This window comes from Diplotaxodon limnothrissa, linkage group LG6, assembly GCF_057381915.1.
Source record: "Diplotaxodon limnothrissa isolate DT_005_m linkage group LG6, D_limnothrissa_male_GT1.1, whole genome shotgun sequence".
Classification (NCBI taxonomy): domain Eukaryota; kingdom Metazoa; phylum Chordata; class Actinopteri; order Cichliformes; family Cichlidae; genus Diplotaxodon; species Diplotaxodon limnothrissa.
In genome coordinates, this window is record NC_140601.1 from 20,770,382 (window position 1) to 20,787,845 (window position 17,464).

At 42.1% G+C, this 17,464-nt stretch overlaps 1 protein-coding gene across 1 annotated transcript in view; it reads left to right on the forward strand.

Moving 5' to 3' along the window:
- Positions 1-17,464, forward strand: part of fbxo41 (F-box protein 41) — a 51,381-nt gene that overhangs the window by 19,661 nt on the left and 14,256 nt on the right. The window contains exons 3-4 of the mRNA XM_085355867.1: positions 1,855-2,062; positions 8,766-8,839. Of these exons, the coding sequence (XP_085211993.1) occupies positions 1,855-2,062; positions 8,766-8,839 (282 nt within the window). The remainder of the gene's footprint in view (positions 1-1,854; positions 2,063-8,765; positions 8,840-17,464) is intronic.

The following is a 17,464-nucleotide window of genomic DNA, read 5'->3' on the forward strand; positions in this document are numbered from 1 at the left end:
TTGATGAGCATTAAATATTATATTCACATATTTTTGTAGATTTGGAAATGAGTAAAAGACAGATTTTTAGTTTGTATCAGGCAACAAGGGAAAACTTTTCAAAAGACCAAAGGACTGTGGGTCCTAAATTGTGGAACTTGCTCTCGTCCGACTTATGATGTGTTCAGACCTGCTTGTTGTTTAATACCATCTACTCAAGCTGTTATTATTTTTCAGCTAAAAAGCTAAAGCTTTGTCTCTTCTGCCCACAATAAGTTACTGTGTTTTATTATTTCAAGCACATTGCAAGAGTCCGACCGTGTCTTTTTTAAGCTAATGCAGAGACACAGAGTCACACTTACAGGATTAATCGATCAGATCAATACTCTTCCAGAGAAATCTTGGCCACTGCGTTAACTTCAAAACTCTGCTGCACGTATTGGCAAGGACCAGAGAGGGAGGCCACATTACACCAATTGTAAGGTCTCTGCTGGTTTAAGGTTCCCAGTCACAAAGATATCGTTTAGTTATTGTGCTCCATGTTTATGGAGCAGTCTACCTGATGACCTGGTGGCTGCTCAGACTGTTGAGATTTTTAAAAGCAAACGCAAGACTTTCCTTTTTATTGTATTTTACTTTCATTCATTTACTGATATATTTTCATTGCATTTTTTTTGTTTACCTGTTTATTCATCTGTTATTATCTTTATGCCTTTATTCAGCTCTAAGTCAGTAGGATCAGCTTCTCTCTCATCTGACTTACGGTACATTTGAATAGTGCAGACAAATTTACCTCCTTTCTCTTTTTCCGAATCACTTTCAAATCAGTATCACAGTATGAAGGAAAGGTGAATCTGACTGTGCTTAAAAAAAAACAAATACAAATGGAACTACAGTGAAACCTAATCAAGTTCAAACTAACTTTGATGTAAGTAATTTAGGAACTGTGGGTTGGTGTCAAAAGTCAAATCATACCTGCAGGTCATGGCATGAAATGCAAAAACACATTCTTAACTAACATTGAATTAGCAGTTATGTTATTGTTTTTATGATTGGTTAAATTGCTATGAATGACCTCTTTTACTTGGATAAAGGATGGTCCAGTGTGTCCTCTCCTAAAGGAGGCAATAAAGGAAGCACTAGAGCACCTTTCCTCAGTATCTAGAGCAGCTCTTATTATGGCTGCCACACAGATACTTCTGGGTCACTTCACTCTTAGAGACATTTAGGGTCGGAAACTGTCCATCATTAGTGTTAGATAAGTTTATTGATATCCCTTGATGAGAAGCTTTTGTTCTGAAGCTTTTGCAGCTGACTAACAAGTTGTCATTGATTTCAGTAAGCTGTCTTCTCTTCTACCAGTTCCTACTCCCCTCACACACATATGGTGCCAACAGAGGAAGCTATTACAGAAACTAGTGCAACTATAATTGAATGCAAAATGCATCTGAGACTATTAAACTGCCCTGAAATTAAGACCAAGGCTGTCTGGGTCACACGCTGTCCCTTGAAATGACAGGAATTTGCCCTGCTGTGTTTGCAGTGCAAGTATCCAGCTGCTCTCTCACCCTCTACTCTCTCTGCTTTTGTGGTTGTATTGTTTATTTATCTGTGTCATCAACCCTCGGTGTCTGTTTTCAGAAAAGGGCGGTACAGCTGGTGGATGCGTGAGAGAGGCTTTTGAAGGCAGAATCTGTACCCACATGCATTAATAAACTTGTGTGCGCAAAAATGTCATCAGGACATGAATGTTTCTGAATGAAGGAGGTTTAGGAGATCTCTAATTTTCCCCACAGCCCTCCAAATATCTTATTTCATGAATCCTAGCTTCCAGCAAGAAGGAAAGGTTCACACCTCTTCCCCTTGTGCCCACAGGGAGGTCGCCCAGATTGACCAGTTCCTTCAGGAGACGGCGGCCCGTGAAGCAAACGCTAAGGTACGCTTGCAGCAGTTCATTGAGGAGCTTCTGGACCGAGCCGACCGGGCCGAAAAACAGCTGCAGATCATCAGCAGCTGTGGCACCACGCCGAACGGCAGCCTGGGACGTTGCAGCCTGCAGGCCTCGAAGGGCAACGGACGCCAGGTTAGGATTTTTGAATACACGTTGCTGTAGGTTCACACTATGAAACGTGTGATAGTTCCTGTCAAAAGAAAAAAATATATATAATGCATATAATATATAATATATTTTGTGCCATACGTAACAACACCTGATGTACAAATTGGTTTTTAAATATTTAACTGCTCCTTATCACACCAATTGTCGTTGGTTGATTTTCCGATGAACTTTTTCTATGTAATTTTGTAGCACATTTTAACTGGCATATTATTTTAACTGGCAAAAGTAAGTAACATTCTTAGTTTTATTGCAAATAAGTAATGTTTCATTAACATTTAGTAGTGACTTTTTTCACTTCCAGAGACTCTTAAAGACTCCTTAAACTGCAGGAAACTCCACTTCCAGCATTCTGGCAGTCATTAACAGAGCAGCTTGTTGCTGATGAAAAGTACATAACCATAGATTGTATTGATTTATGCCTCTGTAATGCACCACAGCTCGAACCGGTAATAGACTTCAAGATGCCTGAGACAGCAAGTCTACTGTGTTTTACTGAACTGAAGGGTAGTCGCTGCCTGTTTTTCACATATGAGCAGTTGAAATTAAATAAGATATTATTCTGGATTAGTGATGCACCAAATTCTGATATTTTTATTTGGTTTGCTTATTCGGAGCAATTATTACCCCTTCTGTGAAAACATAAGAAACAAAACAAGACAAACCTCTGCCGGCACGTCACTCTCTGGGCAACAATGTTCCCTCTAATTTTTCACGTGTCTGAGCGAACACACAAACTCCCTGAGCGGTCCCTTGGACCACTGTGAGCGACATCAGACGTGTGCACTGTGGTCACGCCAGCATCTAATCCATCCAAGTTACATGGTTTATTAAAATAATCAAATTACAGCATTTACATTTATGTTAGACTACTTTTAATTAACTGCTTTAGCCCACTTACAATGAAAATGTAAAAAAAATCTAGTCATTCACCTGTGCAGTATGTTAACACTATTGGAAGTACAAATAACTTGAACTCCAATTTTGAAAACACAAGTTTCTTTCTTTTTAAAAAAAAGCTCTGACTTGTATTATGAGTCTGTGGTCTGGGAGAGAGTCCTGTAGCTCTCTATAGTATATAATGACCAATGCTGGGCAATTAATTATATAGCTACTTCTTCAAAAAGGTTACTCAGTTTGGCAAACAAAGATTTTTGCAGCTATGTTTTTTTTAAATGCAGCCAAGGCAGTTTTAAATAAACATTTCAAACTATTTACAGAACAATCAGCTGTTCTGCATCAAATCTGATGCCACACAAATTATTTGTGCCACTTCAAAAAATAATTTCTGTCCACTATGAGATAAAGGAGAACAACAGCCTGGTACCTGCAGGCCTGACAACAGAAGATGTATCACTGCTGTAACACGTGTAACATTCAGCAGTCGCCTCATTGTTCTGACACACACAACAAAACTACACTACACACTAACTACATAAGATTTGCGCTAAACGTCTCAAATCTCTCACATCTCAAAGCACCGCCGTCACTCCTAAAACTTCCCCCCGTTTCTTAACAACTAGATGTCACGTTGCCATATCAGTTTTTTGATTGGTCGACATGGTACTTTTTTGGACGAATAGGAAAGGGAGAGAGGGGTGGAGTTTGTTTTTGCTCACAGGCGGAGAGCGCTTTCAAGCCTTTTTCTTATAAAACGCCGTTTTTACAGTTTCTTCCCGCAGTAAATATAAACAACGATAGTATTCAGCAAGGAAACCAAACATTGCAGATATTTTTATCATAACTCTGGTTTTACGTGGCCTATCAACACGATTTAAACGCTGGTATAAAGTCCACACTTTTTCTGTCAGTTGTTCCGTCTGTCCTGCTCACATCTCCAATGGTTGTCCACGTTGTCATTAATGTGGCTTCACTTCACATCAGCCACGCCGCTTTGTTAGCTAAAACACCGGTGTCGGCACGTAAGGACGCTGTCATAGCCTGTCAACGACGTTGATTAGCTGCGTATATACGAATGTAAATCGCATTATTGGCTGGACTATGGGATAAGGTGGCATCGTTCTAATCCCATACGGGCGCAGACAGTCACTCACTGACTAACACTGCAAAACAGAATTGTTAAAGTATTAATTTTAATTTCAATGCAGGTTAGATTTATTTTGTGCGCAACACAGATTTTCTGTGCGCAGACACCGTGGCAGCAGTGCGCAATTGCGCACGTGCACAGCTTAGAGGGAACATTGCTGGGCAGTATTTACTTTTAAGGGAATAGTACTGCATTATATTTTAATAGTATTGTAAACTTTATGTAGGAGTAGATCATGGAAATAGGTATTGATTTGTAAATAACTGGACACGAACAACCTGTGCATACTATATCATATTATACTACGGGATATTTCTAGATAACTAGACAGCTCAGTCTCTTTCCTTTGGCAATACTCTCTTATAAATATCTAACATGTTTTACGGTCAACTTGTTAGAAAGGCAGATGTGAAAATTAAAAGTGAGATCAGAGGTCAAACGTGACGTGATATTTGGATGCAAGCTATGTTTAGTCATATTTAGAATCCCCATATTCTTTCCCCCCATATGTTTAAATGTGCAGATGTTTTTATTTAAGGTTATATTGTTTGGATATAAAGTGAGTCCTTATATCGTTGTACAAGAGATAATGTTTTCTATAGATTAGATTTTGTTAATAACCATGTGCTCTATATATGCAAGTGCATTTTATTAATATTGCACATTTATAACCAAAGTGCTTTCAATTAAAATAAAACTGATTAAACAAATTCCTTTCTTCAAAGATATGGGGGTAAGCCTAGCTGTATATATTGAACTGATAATATACAAAGCATTTTATTTTATACTCTATCAGTGTGATCTTCCTTCATCAAGGGATTATTACAGTAGGTATAGTTTTACAGTTGTTACAGCATTCAGCATCAAAGCTGTTGGAACAGTGAAGCTGTGCAGCTCGGTACATCCTGATCAGAAAGTGTGCTCCTATTAAAAAAGAAAACTGGAATGCAGCTCTTCATCTCCAGGCTCGGTGCTTGAACCATGCCTCCTTGCTCCTTTTGTTTTGCCGTATTACACAATGATTAAAAAAAGCTATAAAAGCACACAGAGTCTGTTCTTAATGTCACGTATTCAAATTACTGTACGACACTTATGGAAAAAAAAAAGGGGTCACCTGTTTCACAATGCACTAATGTGTATGCTGCCATGGAAACAGTTCTTGCTCTCGCTCAAGATTTCAGCATGATTTTTAATCAGATGTGATGTGGTGCAGAGCTGCCTGAGAGGAATCATGTCCTAGGATTACCGTCTCTGAGTGCACAGATGATGTCGGCGTCCTCGGGTTATCGCTTTATAGTCAGGTGACCAATTATAGACAAATCTTCAAAATAAAGTGTTTTACTAAGGAGTTGGGCCACTGTGGCCACATGTTTTCCAAATGATATTCCATTATTGGATGTTATCTGACCAATCAGTCCAAATTCTCCAGTAGCTCTTCACTTGGGTTGAGATCTGGCCGTAGCATATGATTCAACTCATTTTCATCCTCGAGTGAACCTTTCAGGGCATCAGGGCAGACAAAGGGGGTGATTCAGAAGAGTGAATGTATTGATTCAGAGTGATCCTTCTTTCTAAGGTCAGGGCTTTTAAAGTGTGGCTCTTGGTAACATTTTATGCAGCCCACGAACATGATGAGGATAAGAATGCACTAATGCACATTTCATTCATCCGAGTTCATGGCAGACTCTGACAGAACAGGAGAAAACAAGTATTTCTCTTCAACTTCTTCTGCTGTAGTCATCATAGCTCACAAACCTTTCTAACACTGACAAATCCAGCAGGTATCAAGGAACACAACAGTCTCAGAAGAGGTTATAAAAACATTAACACCATAAACCACTATCAACTTACCAGGCAAAAAGCCTGCTACAGTCACACTGTAGCGGAAACACTGATTGGAGACAGTGCCATAATCACGATTATTGCAATAGTTGCAACGAACTTGCGATCTTGTTCCTTTAAAGATGGGAAACAACAGTACTCGCAGTCAGTTTCCATTTTCAAAGTGACTTCTTTTTTTGCAAGAGCCAGTCTGCAATCAGTTTGTGATTGATTGAGGTGAAGTTGGCATTGGCATAGAGTCTGTGTGGTTAATGGGCGATTAACTGTCATAAAATGGTAAAAATTGCAAGTCTGCTGTCATCTGTTGTAAATCTGTTGCAACAGATGACAGCAAGATGCACAGAAATTCACATTAACTGCTCGCATTTAGAGTTCACCCAGAGCCTCATACACACAGAAATTCCTGTTCAGATGGTGACATAGTTACTGCAGGATGGAGATTTAACTGCAAAATGAAATAGGAAATAAACAACCTCGATTTCACATGGGAACATAACCAGAATATAACCAGTGTAGGCCCCTGTTACAAGGAGACATGCTGTAGATGTGTTGCATTCGTCAGTGCAGACTGACTCAGACTGATTGCAATGTGCCGGCAGTTTGAATTTGTTTATAAATGACATGTCGGTTGCTTGCAAACCAGTTGGTTATCCAATCTGTCTGAGAGTTCAGTCAGTCTGAGTTGGACTGTGATTGTTTGGAGAAAGGTTGCCTCCCATCAGGTGAAATGTGCAGTCGCCTCATGATGGAAACTGATTGATACTGTTGCATGTTTAAACACTTGGTGACCAGTTGGTAGCTGCAACTACTTGCAATCGGTTATTTTATATATGATATTTATATACTTATTTTTTATTTACTAGTTGCAAGGAGGTTGCCTTCCTTTTTGTACTTTAGTGTGACTAAATACGAAATCCCTAAATCTGCACTAAGTTAAATGCTTTTGCCAGAGGTCCCTTCCTTCCTGTTAAAAGGGAGTTTTCATTCCCATTTTCGCCATGTGGTTGCTCATAAAAGGTTGTTTGACAGTTAGGGCTTCTCTGTATTATTGTAGGATCTTTAACTTGCAATATAAAGTATCTCAAGGTGATTGTTGTTGTGATTTGAAATATTAGAGAACCACATGACCTGTGAATGACCTGAAACTACCTACATTTAGTCAGTTTCTTGTCTCCATGCTTGTGCACTGTAGGACTATGAGTAATCAGCATGACAAGTACAAGTGTGGAGGCACTAACTGGTTGGCACCTTGTTATACTGTCAAGGGTGTCTCCACCTCTCTATATGGCCTGAGAAAGGTCGCCCTCATCTTCCTACGAGACAGGTTTTAGAGTGACAGGGGTATTTTAGGACTGGTGGTGAGAGAAGGGATGGTTTATCTGCTCACTCTGTTGTTCTTTCCAGGCTGACTGTAATATAATTTTCACAAAGAATGAGAGGAATATACAGCAGCTTTAATCTGACTGTGATTCTTTATTATGTTTTGGGTTTGTAACAGAGAGCAGAAGAGGTAGAAATAGACAAATGCTGACGTTTGGCTCGAATTTAAGTCACCCAAATTGAGTTATACCTCCCGATGAATGCATTTGATTAAACCCATTTCTTGGAGATGTGCTCCTGCTCTGCCTTCACTGCAGTCTGTCCAGGAATGAAAGGCATGGATGATACTCGCCTGTTTCCTCCACGGTCCATTTTCACTGGCAGTGGCCCACAAACAAGCTGTGTGAGTGAAGCAGAGAAAAAGAGAGGGAGCAGAGAGGGAGGGAGACTGTCTGTGTTTGCGCACATTTTCCCTCTGTGGCACGTCGCCGGTTTGGTACACAGAGTTCCACCTGGCATGGCTTCACACACGCACACTTCAGTGCACATGCAGCTTTGAGAACGGTGTGAAAAAGCGACAAGGAAGATTTTGCGCTGGCAAACACAGAGAGTCAGATTGCACACTTACAAGCAAATGCATTTTAAAAACCTGCTCTCAGAGCTGCAACCAAATATTTTAGATTACAGGGTTCTCTCTGCAGTGAGTACAGTGGATAGATAGAAGTATTGATTGCTCAGTCAGTCAGGTCCATCCAGCATTTTGCTCTAGAAAAAGATATTTTGACTACTTTCCATCCATTTTCTTTGGGTTATCCAATTCAGGGCTGCAGGAGTTTGTGCCAGCTGGACAGGTTACCAGTCTGTCGTGTGGCTAATACAGACAAATGATCATGTTACACTCACACCTATTCACGACAATGATCCTGTTCCAATGCCTTGCTCGTGTGTACAGTACAAATCAAGAAAATGAAATGTGATGAAAACACGTCACTGAACCGCACACAATTACCTTTAATCAGAAAACCACTTTTGTTAATCATTCTAGTCATGATTGTATTCTGTTTGACAAAAATCAGAAGTAACGGAGCCTGTTTGAGATACGTTTAGAAAACCTTCCCCAGATAACTGCAAAATAGGCGGCGGTTTCATTTTCTATGATTTCATTCCACTTCCAGTGAGATTTTTTTTAAGCAGGCTTCTGTACTCAATTTATTTTTGTAGCAGTTCTAATTTACTGTGACAGCTGTTTGTTAGTAATACATACAGTATCTTGTCCTTCAATTAAATGTCTTGTTGTACTTTGTGTTTTGGTAAAATATGTATGCTCGCATTTCTCCATCATAAAAAAAAAAGATCAGCCTGTAAAATAATGTTTGAGAATGATGGGGAAACAGGACATTTTATTAATAACACGTTTGATCCGACTCTTTGTTTTCTTTGTGTTTCTCTCTCTCTCTCCAGAGAAACTCGAGCATCTCTGGGAGCACGAGGGGAATGTACCAAGTGTCAGAGCGACGTTCCTCTCCCAGCACAGGGTGGGTCAGCAACACACTGCTGTACATTCGACACATGAGTTATCCATTCATAGTACCATTGTACCATGAAGAGCTTTATGAAACACATGTTGATGTACATTGGAAACGGGATGCAAAAGCAGGATGCTGAGGAAGGCAATACATCCAAAAAGCAAGCCTTCATTTTTTGACCCCCGAATGTTACAATGTGTGACTGCTGGGGAAAAAAACCCTCAAAAAACAGCAATGTGCACTTTCACTAAATGCATTTTCAATAACATACTGACCGCTCGGGTTCTGATGGTAAATAATGTCTTGTGTTCTTCTACACAGTGTTACACGCAGATGTCAAATGTCCAGATGTTTATTCTCTGTATAAATCCTGCACTCCACCCGAGCCTTAATCCTGAGGACCACACAAACTTAAGAGTTTAACCTTTTATCAAAAACACATTTTTCCCCTTTCTCTCATTCATTCATTTTATGCCATGATTTTGGTTTAAATTAATGATACTTCTTAGTTAGGATTTCTATGGCTGAAGTAAAATTCCCCGCCATCCATCACTTACGACTCACAGCTAACCCGAAATAACAAATGATTTTATAATCATTCTAAAGGCTCGCAATACAACAATAGACGTTACTCAGGTGGTGCATCACCATGAATTATTAGTTAAAATGATCTGCTCTGCTTTCAGAAAAGATGGTCCAGTGCATCCTCTGCTAAAAGAGTTAATAAAGGAATCAGTGGCGCTCCTTTCCTTTGTGTTTGGAAAATCTCAATGGCTGCCACTTCCAGGTCACTTCACTCAGAAACCTTCCTAAATGAAGAATAAAAATTCAAACAGTCAAGTAGGGATGGGTATCGTTTAGGTTTTATCCGATACCGGTGCCAAATCGGTACTTTTGAAACGGTGCCGGTGCTCAAACGGTGCTCAAACCGGTGCTTAAAGAATGGAGAACACAAACTTTGTCCAAAAACCTCTCATGTTCAGCTGTTTTTTGTAAAAAGATAACAATGTTAGCCTTTTCTGCAGCTATGGGGCATATATGGTATCACTCATGGCTGGAAGCAGTGCTTAATCAATGGAAAAAACACAAACTTTGTCCAAAAACCTCTCATGTTTAACTGTTTTCCACTTCTTCTTTGGTCATTTTAGCCTTTTTGGCCAGGGTGAAGAGAGTATCTGCCATCAAACAAGAAGACAGCCGCATGTAGCTATGATGATGTTTGCTAGTTCACCTTACATGCATTAATGTAATAACGTGGTTAGCCTACTCAACGTAAATTACACAAGAACAACATGAAGCTACTCACGCAGAGAAGAACGGCTGCTGCTGCCATCAAATACGGCGCATTTCTCGGCTTTTAAAAAAACGCTATGCGTCGCCAGGTGTTTCATGAGATTCGAGGTGTTACCTCCTTTGACAGTATCACAGTATCAGCTTAAAGCACTTGTTGCTGCTGAGTTTGCATATTTTGCTGTGAAGTACAGCCAGACTTTTAACCGCTTCGCCTTGGACATTTTTAATCTGTAGCTCTGCGCTAACAGAACGTACGTACCTGGCCCCGCCTACTATCCTCGGAAACGTAAAACGATTGGCTAAAAGTGTATCACAGCTCAGGAAAAAAAAGCACCGAAATAAAGCACCGAAATGTGCGCTGCTTTTCGGTCTGGTTACTACCGTTTATGTCAGAACCGGACACCGGTACCCATCCCTACAGTCAAGTCAGGTAACCAGACGGATGCAAGGAAAAGTGATTTGCTGAAATTAAACAGGAAGTGGACAAAAACAGATGAAGACAAAGACAAGGAAATAGTGGAAAAATATAAACATTATAACAATAAAGAAAGGAAATCATTAACATCAAAACAGGAACCACAGCTCAGCAAATACTATACAAGACCCTAAAACCATGATAGCAAATGTAGTCTCTCGTTTAATGGTACTTTTACTGCTGAGTGAAATCGCAGTGATCCATGCTTTAAATTGTCTTATTTAAATTGTTATAATTACTATTATATGTCTCGCACCAGATAATTAGGCAGCTCTGAAATGTGCATATTTTACGGGTTTTTTGGGAGCGTTTTTTCGGTCAGGGTGGAGATTTTATAGTTGGCTTTTAAATGCTTTTAGTTCACTTCATCTTTTGTACCTGCTCAGAGCTTGTGTAGTGAAACACAATCTGTCAGTTACTTGGAAATGGATTCCCAGAGCTTTTAACGGCTATCTGCTGTGCTTGCTGGTCTTTGCCTTTTGAGGTTCAACATTTTCAGTATTGTGTATAAATACTTCTATGCCCAGCAATTGTCATAATATTGTTTGAAAAAACAATAGTATAATATTAATATTTTTGTGACTTCTTTTGTTTTTTTCTATTTTTTTGTTAATATATAAAAAATCAAAAGATTACAGTAGTGTGTGTGTATATATGTGTGTATATACATTATATATACACACACACATGTATGTATATGTATGTGTATGTATATATATATATATATACATACATATAACAAGAAGGCATCGGTGGGCAAGAGACGAAAACAGGGCGTTGTTGGAATGCTACTACGCAAGTAACCCCGGCGGCAGGGGCTACATGAATAGGATGAGGGACCTATGGATTCTTCGATACCCAACATCCACAATGACGGCGAAACAACTAGTAGCTCAGTGTTCCAACATTCGAAAGAAGGGACTGCTCTCACAGCTAGAGATTGACGAGGTACAACACAAATGCTACGGCAAGGAGGAGTCAGGACGCCAGGTCAGGGGGGCGATTTCATCACCCCCACCCGAGATTGGGTACGTAGCCCCAAGTGCGATAGGAGAAGGACCGTTGAGTGCGAGAGGAATTGACCTGAAAAATAGGATCATGGCCAAGCTTGAAACCTGGATCCCCCGTAGCCGGTTACCAAGATTACGTGAAGTACCCTCAGAAGGTCTGCTAGATGATGTTAATGCAGCACTACGGACAATACCTACAACCACGATTACCGACACTAACAAGCTGATCTACAATACGGCAGCAGTGATCAGTAAGATGCTTGGCTACAAGTTGAACAGCCACAAGGGGCAGTACCCTCCATGGAGAAGGAGGCTAGAGGACAAGATCAAAGTAGCACGGAGGGAGGTTAGCCAACTAACGGAGTTGCAGAAAGGTGCGACAAAGAAGGTGCATAAGAAATACAGCAAGCTGTCCATACCTGAGGCCTTGGAAACTGCCAAGCAAAGACTCACAGCCTTGGCCAGCCGCTTGAGGAGGTACACCAGAGAGATAGAAGGCAGGAGAATAAACCAGCAAAGGTGTACTCTCAGTGGCAAGGGAACAATAAGAGAACAGCACCACCAGGGCTGGAGACGGAGCAATACTGGAAGGGCATATGGGAGAAGGACGCAACCCATAACGGCAATGCTCAGTGGCTAGTGGATCTGAGGGCAGACCACAGCGACCTCCCTGAACAGGGTCCAGTAACCATCACAGTGGCAGATATCCAAGAAAGGGTCTCCAGTATGAAGAGTTGGACAGCACCAGGGCCCGACATGGTTCACGCCTACTGGCTAAAGAAGCTGACTGCACTCCACGAGCGTCTGGCAGCACAAATGAACCAGCTGCTAGTTAACGAGAAACACCCGGAATGGCTAACCGAAGGTCGGACGGTCCTGATCCCCAAGGACCCCAAGAAGGGACCGGTCCCCTCCAACTACCGACCAATAACCTGCCTCAGTACTACATGGAAGCTCCTGTCAGGCATCATATCGGCTAAGATGAACAGGCACATGGGTCAATACATGAGCGGGACACAGAAAGGAATTGGCAAGAATACCAGAGGCGCAAAACACCAGCTACTGGTAGACAGAACAGTCAGCCGAGACTGCAAGACCAGACTGACCAACCTGTGCACTGCCTGGATTGATTACAAGAAGGCCTATGACTCAATGCCCCACAGCTGGATACTGGAATGCCTAGAATTGTACAAGATCAATGGGACCCTAAGAGCCTTCATCAGGAACTCAATGGGGATGTGGCGTACAACACTAGAGGCCAACTCCAAGCCCATAGCACAAGTCACCATCAAGTGCGGGATCTACCAAGGAGATGCTCTGTCCCCACTGCTGTTCTGCATAGGCCTGAACCCCCTCAGTGAGATCATTAACAAGACTGGCTACGGATACCGACTACGGAACGGAGCAGTTGTCAGCCACCTCCTGTACATGGATGACATCAAGCTGTATGCCAAGAGTGAACGAGACATCGATTCACTGATCCACACTACCAGGCTATACAGCAATGACATTGGAATGTCGTTCGGACTGGAGAAGTGTAGTCTGATGGTAACAAAGAGAGGGAAGGTAGTCAGAACTGAGGGGATTGAACTACCAGAAGGCAACATTGCAGACATAGAGGACAGTTACAAGTACCTGGGGATCCCGCAGGCGAATGGGAACCATGAAGAGACCGCTAGAAAAGCTGCAACCACCAAGTACCTGCAGAGGGTCAAGCAAGTCCTGAGGAGTCAGCTGAATGGTAAGAACAAGATCCGGGCCATCAACACGTACGCCCTGCCCGTGATCAGGTACCCTGCTGGGGTAATAGGCTGGCCAAAGGAGGAGATAGAAGCCACTGACATAAAGACAAGAAAGCTCCTTACCATGCATGGAGGGTTTCACCCCAAGTCCAGCACCCTGAGGCTGTACGCTAAGCGGAAGGAAGGGGGCCGGGGACTGGTGAGTGTCAGCACCACAGTCCAGGATGAGACAACGAACATCCAAGAATACATTGGGAAGATGGCCCCAACTGACCGAGTGCTCAGTGAATACCTCAGGCAGCAGAAACCCAAGAAAGAGGAGGGAGACGAGGAACCATCATGGAAGGACAGGCCCCTGCACGGTATGTACCACCGGCAGATAGAGGAGGTGGCTGATATCCAGAAATCCTACCAGTGGCTGGACAAAGCTGGACTGAAAGACAGCACAGAGGCACTAATCATGGCAGCACAAGAACAAGCTCTGAGCACAAGATCCATAGAGGCTGGGGTCTATCACACCAGGCAAGACCCCAGGTGCAGGCTGTGTAAAGATGCCCCAGAGACAATCCAGCACATAACAGCAGGGTGCAAGATGCTAGCAGGCAAGGCATACATGGAACGCCATAACCAAGTGGCCGGCATAGTGTACAGGAACATCTGTGCCGAGTATAACCTGGAAGTCCCGAGGTCAAAATGGGAGATGCCCCCAAGGGTGGTGGAGAATGACCGAGCTAAGATCCTGTGGGACTTCCAGATACAGACGGACAAAATGGTGGTGGCTAACCAACCGGACATAGTGGTGGTAGACAAACAGAAGAAGACGGCCGTAGTGATCGATGTAGCGGTTCCGAATGACAGCAATATCAGGAAGAAGGAACACGAGAAGCTGGAGAAATACCAAGGGCTCAGAGAAGAGCTCGAGAGGATGTGGAGGGTGAAGGTAACGGTGGTCCCCGTGGTAATTGGAGCACTAGGTGCGGTGACTCCCAAGCTAGGCGAGTGGCTCCAGCAGATCCCGGGAACAACATCGGAGATCTCTGTCCAGAAGAGCGCAGTCCTGGGAACAGCTAAGATACTGCGCAGGACCCTCAAGCTCCCAGGCCTCTGGTAGAGGACCCGAGCTTGAAGGATAAACCGCCCGCAGGGGCGTGCTGGGTGTTTTTTGTTTTTTGTTTTATATATATGTGTGTGTGTGTGTGTGTGTATATATGTATGTATATGTATGTTATACAACCAGTGGTTGTTATGGAAACTGGTTGGGGAAATTGTTTGCAAAGAAAGTGCTAAATCCCAAACCTTGCTAGCTTATTCCAGTATAAACCTGTACTTTTTCACATCAGCCAAGCATCCGTACAGTTTGAGAAAGTGCAACGCAAGCTGGACATGTAGAAGGTTTGGCCTCAAAGTAAAAGTTGTGTCTCAGAGGTTTCAAATGGCACAGAGAGGAGCCGACTGATGTTTGTAGAAAAAGCCGACACATCCGTTCAAACAAGACTGCAGCAATGTGCTAGCAACTGAAGCATTTACAAAGAGGTTTTGGGGGAATATGTGTTTTTACCTGCTGGTTGCCATGGGGTCACTGACTGTAGGCCTCTGTGACTAGCAATTTAGCGATCATGTTCCCAGTCGCTGCCACCAACCTCCAGCAACGACACATAACAGGTTGGGAAATACTCAGTTTTCCGTGATGACTACTATTTACCAGATGGTGGCGGTGCAGTCTGTAGGCTTGTATGACTGGGGTCTTATTCACTGGATCCTGCATTGTCACCACGATAGTCATATGTTCAGAATGGCCGAAAAGTTAATGTCATGTGGTCAGTAATCATGTGTTTGCAAAGCCTCAACTGAGCCAATGTGAATAAATTTTTTTTAATATTGAGAGTAGACTGTTTAATCCAGAGTCCTAATGTGAAGATTTGTGAGCACAGTAGTCGCCAACTACTAATGAGAACATCAAATCTATAGTGTTGAAAACTGACTTAAAATTGAATCTATCCAAACCACATGTCACAGATGCTCTCAGTCAGTGGCAGCGCTGAGGCGCAGGTCAGACGTCTCACTACACGAGGTGTGACTGAAGTATTTCTGGGTCTCCACTGGAGATTTCAAACACATGGCGTGCCATCATGTACCGACCCAACTGTCATCCCCAGTTGGTGCGCGAATGTGTTCCCTTCTCTGACGTCACACAGAGCCTGTCAGGCCTTCCCCATTAAATAAGTGATGGCACGACACACGCACAGACGCCCGAGAACAACTGTGTGAGCCTTCTGCCTTCGGTTATTAATAGCTGTTTATAGGGATGGGCATTGATAAGATTTTCACGATTCCGATTCCATTTTCAATTCTGTTTAACGATTCGATTCTTTATCGATTCTGTTATCGATTCTTTTTAAAAAAGGAGAACACTAAGGTCGATTAGCTTAGAACTTTGTTTTATATCTTCTCTTTGAACAAGATAGAATTTAGGAGTAGCATGGACTTACAAACCCAACAGTGAGATCTTAAGAGATCCTTAAGAGATCCAGCCTACGGCTCTTCAATGGGGGGTCACAGGGTCCCCGGGGAAAAAAATTGTAAATGTAAAATAATAAAATAAATATTCTTCTGTAGCAATAACAAAGTATAACATAAATTATTCTGTAGCAATGTCCCTGCCTACAAATAAACACATTCACTTACTGAAAATCGGGGGTATCTGCTGTGGCAGCCTTTGACCACAAACTTAGTCACTGCTTGGTGACATTCGTCTATCCTGGCCTGAAAGGAGACGCTACCGGTAGACTGCAGCGACAACTGCCAGCGAGCGCCAGCCAGACTCTGTTTGTCTCTCTCATCATGGTCACCTAAATGCACACTAATGGCAGGTTTTGTAATATAACTCAAACATAATATGCACTGTTAGTTGATTATTTATCTGCCGTATTAACGGGAGAGGACGTGCAAACGTTACCGCTGCTGCTGGGTTGAGATTCACGAGTCCGGAGCGGAATTAAAAACACGACATTCATTTAAGGTTATCGCGTGTTTTGTGAGCAAATGCTTTTACATATTCGTAGTGTTTCCTCCCTTAAATGAAATATCTACTTTGCAAGTATTGCAAGTTGCCCCGTTGTCATCCGTTCTCGTAAAGTATGACCAAACTTTTTAGCGTTTGAGCCGCCGTGTTTCCTGCCAGGTAAATGACGCTCCACAACGTGGTGACGTCATTCGGGGCGACTGGAATCGATAAGGGAATCGTTTGCAAAAATGGCAAACAATTCCAAGGAATTGAAACAGTGGGAACCGATTTTCAACAAGAACTGATTTTCGATACCCATCCCTAGCTGTTTAAGGATAAAGGTTGTATTCAGATGCCATTTTACAGGCAAAATTACTCAATTTGCACAACTCCCATTAAAAGTTATAATCAAGATTTACTAAAGACACGCAATAAAAAGTTGCCAATCCAAAGTCACTGGTCACTGTTTTCCTTTAAGACTGTTTAAATAGACATTGCTGCACAAACATCAATCCAGAGTGAAAAAGAAAAGGACACCAGTCGTCAGTTTGCAAAAGTTTACACAAAACATTGTGAAACCTCATGAATGAACTTTCATGTATTTTTCTTCCTATTGCATAACATCAAGAATAACCTTGAAATTTTGGAAAAATTACACCCATCGATGTGACTCGGGTACATTTTATTTTCCTGAATTTCGCTGAAATGCCTTTAGGATGTCGCTGAATGTTATTCTGGATTTTGGGAAATGACTAATGGACCTGCTGATGTGCTTGTTCTTGATCACAGCTGTCTGTGTTTCAACAGAAATATTACAGAAACGGTGGTCACTTTATTAGGTACATTGTTTAACTACACATTATCACATACTGTCAAAGTTCGGCTGTGTGGCAGGATGTAGGACCCAAACGCAGGACTCAAACATGGGAAGTTACCTGAAAACGGCAGCCATGACACACACCTAATCAACTGATCATACAGAAGCAACTCAGTGCATTAGGAATGTAGATATGGTGAAGACAGTCTCCTGAAGTTCAAACTAACCAGAAAAAAGGTGAATTAAGTGGCTTTGGGCATGACATCGTTTTAACACCGTGTGAGACGGGCTGG